The sequence below is a fragment of the Glycine max genome, chromosome 14, assembly GCF_000004515.6.
Source record: "Glycine max cultivar Williams 82 chromosome 14, Glycine_max_v4.0, whole genome shotgun sequence".
Lineage (NCBI taxonomy): Eukaryota > Viridiplantae > Streptophyta > Magnoliopsida > Fabales > Fabaceae > Glycine > Glycine max.
In genome coordinates this window covers 16126109-16131847 of record NC_038250.2, presented here as the reverse complement: position 1 = coordinate 16131847, position 5739 = coordinate 16126109, and the positions used below count along the sequence as shown (strand labels likewise).

The 5739-nt window shown below is 31.6% G+C and overlaps 1 protein-coding gene across 1 annotated transcript; it reads left to right on the top strand.

The window, feature by feature from the left end:
• Positions 1 to 415: 415 nt before the first annotated feature.
• LOC100499867 (uncharacterized) lies at positions 416 to 3168 on the top strand. Its single transcript, NM_001250210.2, is given in 4 exon segments — positions 416 to 535; positions 629 to 786; positions 1951 to 1998; positions 2911 to 3168. Coding segments are annotated over 4 exon segments (369 nt in total). The 5' UTR covers positions 416 to 441; the 3' UTR covers positions 2980 to 3168.
• Positions 3169 to 5739: the final 2571 nt, after the last annotated feature.

Here is a 5739-nt window from a genome sequence, read left to right as displayed (position 1 = left end):
AAGTTTTAAATGAAAAAAGAAAAAATATATCCTTACTATTTTAAAGTTGTTCTAAAATAAATTCAAATCGTAAAATATTTTATGACTTCAATAAAAAAACCTCTTACAACTTCAAAGTTGTATTAAAAAAAATTTAAAATTATAAAGTATTTTATGACTTGAATGAAAAAAAAGTGTTAAGAGAGTTTATGACTTTCTTTAAATTCAAGAAGATGAGTATTCATTCAAATTTTACTTCAATTTGATAATTTTGAAAAGAAAAAAAAAAAACCCTTTGTCGTTTCGCCATTTTATTATATATATAATATAACAAAAAATTGGAATTGTTGTAACAAACGACACGTCGTTGGCTAGTAGACGCAAAGAACGGAGTGGTGTGGTGCAAAATAAGAAGCATTGGTTCCTCTTTCTCAGCGATTGAGCGAGAAAGCAAAGACAGTCATGGCGTCGTTTCTTCAATGGTTTCTGGATCCGAAGAAGAACTGGTTCGCCGCTCAGCACATGAAATCCCTCTCCAGACGGCTTCGCAAATACGGTTAGTTCCCCCTTTTTTCTCTCTCTTCGATCGAATTTCCAAAACCCTAGTTTTGATTGATTTGTGAAAATCGTGTTGGATTTTGTTAATTAGGGCTCCGATATGACGATTTGTACGATCCTTACTACGATCTAGATGTGAAGGAGGCGCTGAATCGGCTTCCGAAAGAGGTGGTGGACGCTCGCCACGCGCGTCTTAAACGCGCCATCGATCTTTCCATGAAGCACGAGTACCTCCCTGACAATCTTCAGGTTTTTTTCTTTTTCCTTTTTTCTTATTTTTTAATATCTATTGTTGTTGTTATTATTGCTGGTATTGGGTTTAGTTTACGAAAGATGAGTGAAAATGGAAATACGTTTTGTGTTGGAATGCTAAGATATGACTGGGTCCAGTTAATTAGGTTCTAAGATATGATGGATGTGTGTGTGTGTGTGAATTTATTGGTTTCAATGAACTTGTTCTTGTTGCTGTTTACTGTGTTGTCAAGGTTTAGTTACAAGAAAGATGGATGAAAAAGAAAACCGTGTGTTAAAATGCTAAGATTAAGATGTGACATGGTCCAATTAATTAGGGTTTAAAAGTTGGTTGATGTGCATGAATATATTGTTTGGACTTCGGGTTCTTTTTTTCTTTTTGTCCTTTTCGGTTCTTTTTCTGATTTCTGGTTCTTGTCCTTTGTCATGGTTCTTTGTTCTATGGTGCCAGGTTCTTGGGTATTGGTCTTGGTTTTTTGTTCTTGCGTCTTGTACTTCTTGTTTTTGTCTCTGTTGTTGACTTTTTGTTGCAAAAAAGGTCGAAAAATAAAATCTTTCATGTTGAAATTGTAAGATGTGACTGGGTACAAATAATTAAGTTTTAAGGAATGATGGACGTGTATGAATCAATTGCTTTACAATGGTCTTGGTGTTGTTTTTGGTTTGGGTTCTTGGTTCCATTTTTTTTTCTTGTTGCTTTTGTTGAAAAGTTACGAGCAAGATGGATGAAAAAGAAAATCTTTTGTGTTGAATTGCTATGTGACTGGATCCAGTTTGTTAGGTTTAAGACATGATGGTGGATGTGTATGAGTCTATTACTTAATGCTTAGAATAGTCTGAATTTGAGAATATAGAGAATCATACTTTTATTTAATATATCACTTGGGAATGTGAAATGCATTTGATGGTTCGAGAAGTTTGGTCTTTGTAACGCAACCATGATGTGAAACTAGCTCATAATATTGGACAATTCAAATTTTTGCAACTATGGTATCTGTGAATACATTCTAACGGGATATTTGTGGTGTTTGTTTCTAAGGATGTATCTGAGAGGATTTAATGTCCATGTTTGGGAATGTATGAAGGTCATCATGCCTTTGACTCTTTTAAGTATTATGTTAATTTTTTAATTCTCATTTTCTGTTTCCGTCTTTTTGACAGGCAATGCAAACACCATTCAGGGGCTACCTTCAGGATATGCTGACTCTTGTAAGTGCTAGTGACTAGTGATATATATAACTAGATGTGTGTGTTGGTGGGGTGTTTCATTATAATATTTGATGGAGGCTGATTACATCCTTCTTGATTCTCCATGCTTTTCCTCCTGTAAAATCCCTGACAAAAAAACTTGACAATGTGAATAGTAGTATTCTAACATGCATTGCTTGGATTGCTAGTGCTCTTGTTGTGGACAGAACTCAATTGTTTCATGAAATGTATTAGCATGTTTGATGATTCACTTGTATTCTATTCTTCAAGTAAGGATAAATTTAAAACTTCCTGTGTTTCACTTCATATCTGTAGCCCTTTTTTGCTCAGAATAGTTTATCCCTCCATGCTTGCAAACAGCATTTTAATAGTTTGTTTGGATAAGGGTCCAAAACTAAATTTTACTTTCACAACTATATTTGGGCAAAGTAATGCCAACTACTTTTACAACAAACTGTTTTCAGCACATTGGTAAATCATAGAAAAGAAGAAATGATAAGATTTAAATTTTTTTTTTGGAGGTGGAGGGGGGGATAGGAAGTTACACATGACTTTTGATTTGTGATAGAGTTGGCTACTATTATGAAGCATGGATTTGTGAGCTGTATGCCTACTGGATATGTATACTGGTCATTTGTTGACTACTAAGTTGTGACTTATAAGCTACTTGTATAATGCAAGAGTAATTCACGAAACAAGTTAGATTTTATTATAAAGTATTATAAACTTACATGTTATCTTTTGATTGGATAATTATTACTTTCAGAATACTTTAGAATTTTCCTTTTAGTAAACACTTGTGATAATTTTATGTACATGTGAGAAGAAAGTGTTAATCCTTAAATTTAAACAATCAACAACCAAATAACTGTTAAAATTGTCACTAAATGCTTTGCTACCCATGACTTGCAGGTGAAGAGGGAGAGAGCCGAACGTGAAGCATTGGGAGGTTTGCCCCTATATCAACGATCCATTCCTTGAGTGCATTAATTATTTTGATTGAAGTGGGAGGTTTAAATTGTATTGATGTTGTGATAGAATGTTTTCTTTTAAGAAGAAAATATGGACAGCTTTGTTGGTATAAACTTTATATGGAATGCATTTTTTAATGGTATCAACTTGCCGCAGGCATTTTATAATAAATGGCAACAATAGACTTTTCTTGCCTTGAAATTTATAGCTTGCAAGTTCTTTTGCTTTTATTGAAATCATTGCCCTTTTCTTGTATATATCCTTGAAGATCATCTCTGTCTTGTCTTGTCTACATCGGCTTTTGTTTCCAAGAACAACAATGGGTGAGTTTTTTTAAACTTAAAAAAAAAAGTAACTTTAAAATGATTGTTTTTTATATAAACGTTTTTTTTAATAAACAGAGGATTTGTTTCTTAAAATAATTAGAAAATTATTTTTTTAAGTCGAAATAGTTTAGACAAACGGATTAAAAAAATAGAATTGTTTATATTTTATTAAAATAAATGTTTATTTCAATAAATAAATTTAAACAAACTAATTCAATATTTGCTTCAGTTCAATATTTGGGGAATGAATTGTTGCAAACAACAAATACTACCATGGACAAATATAAGTGATATTAAAAAATAATGTTTTGGTAGAGAAACTCCTTGGAATAACCTATTGGTCTAGTACGAGACTAGTAGTTTGCATTAGTTGATAAGTTTAAGAGTGTTGCTAGGTGCACTCAGCATTTTTGCTGGTGTACCCAGCACTAGTAGTGAAAAGGCCATAATACTCTGTTAGACCTTATGACCTCAATAATCTTAAGAGGGATAGGCTTAGAATGCAGAAGAAGCAACAACAATAATTTAATAATGTTCTATAAACATGCAAGGCAAAATTGATTGCAATAACATAAATGAGATAAGGGAAGAGAGAATGCAAACACAGTTTTATACTGGTTCGGCCACAACCTGTGCCTACGTCCAATACTCAAGCAACCCACTTAAGATTTTCACTATCTTTGTAAAATCCATTACAAAGTCTGAACCACACAGGGACAACCCATCCCTTGTGTTCAGGAATCCTTTACAACAAGAGACTCACAGTCTCTTAACCAATCTCATTGAATAAGAAGAATGGAAGAAGAATTCTCTCTTCAAGATAAGAAATATTACAATGAAGATCATGTAAGAATCCTTATAGATTTTGCAAGTGTTTGATCAAAGATTTCTTGAGAGAGCATCATTTGACAATGAAGTTCTTTTGGAATCTCTCTCATTGTCTTTTGAGAGGATAAGATATTTTTGCCAAGCAAAACTCTCTGCATAAAATTCGTGCCCAAGTCACCTATTTATAGGCCTTTGATGGCCATTCACAAATCTAATGAAAAGATATGACTATTGGCGATATTCCTTGAAAATCCTCTCTGGTAATCGATTACAGAATTAGTGTAATCGATTACACAGTTGTTTTTCTTGAACAGTTGTGACCCTTCATTTAAAATTTGAATTCTCAACGTTCAGAGTCTCTGGTAATCGATTACATATGATGTGTAATCGATTACACACTTTCAAACCATTGGTAATCGATTACATGTGCCTTGAATGACTTGAAACCTTTCATTTTGAGGCAAGGCTTGATCTTGAAGAAATCTTGAATCAAGACTTTGTTTGTTGAAACAATCTTGTATTAATCTTGAAGTAAAATGAGGCTTGTTTGATTCTTCTGAGCCTTGTTTGATTCTTCTTTTGACATCATCAAAATCATGTATACATACATTCACATTCTCTCCCTTTTTGATGATGACAAACATGTGATTTCTTCTCAACACCATCAAAGCTTGCATGATTTACATTCTCCCCCTTTCTCAAGAAAATTCTTAATTCTTATTGACATCATCAAAATCTTCATGATTTACATTCTCCCCCTTTTTGATGATGACAACCACCTGTAGGTTAGGAGCAATAATAAAGAAAAAATATCTATTCGCATATAATTTACTCCCCCTTGGTTTTGCAATGATTGCTTATATGAGACAGTTGAAGATTTCATATTTTTCATATGTAAACAAATTGTCTCATAAACAATAGATAATTTTTCTTACTATTTTATCCTTTATCTTTCTCTCCCCCTTTGTCAACATCAAAAACAAATCATGAATAGAGAGGAGAAAGATGTTACCACTTGTTGCAATGTATTAGAATCAAGTGATACCAAAAGGCATTAAAACAATCATTCAAATTTAATCAAGAAAAAATAAGTACAATAACACATCAATCAAACACAATCAAAGACAATCAATCATCAAATATTTCAAATCAAATTAATTAAATTAATAATCAACTAACTATACATAATAATTTCTATTAAAAAAAATTCAAATTTCAAATTTCAAATTTCAAATTTTAAATTTTAAAATTTAAATTTTAAATTTTAAATTTTAAATTCCAACTTCCAACTTCCAACTTCAACTTTTAGTAACTTCCCCTTCCAACTTTCAACTTCCATTTTTAACTTTCAACTTCCAATAACTACTTCCAACTTCCAAATTTTAATTTTCAATTTTCAATTTTCAAATTTAACTTTTCAAATTTCAAATTTCAAATTTCAATTTTAATTTTCAAATTTCAATTTCAAAATTTCCTTTTCTAAATTTGAAATAGTTTTCTTAAAACATGAAACTAATTTCAAAAGTTTCATAGATTCTTTAAAAATAATCAAAAACTCAATCAGGAACAAACATAAAAAACAATACAATCAAACACACAATCAAAAATACAATCA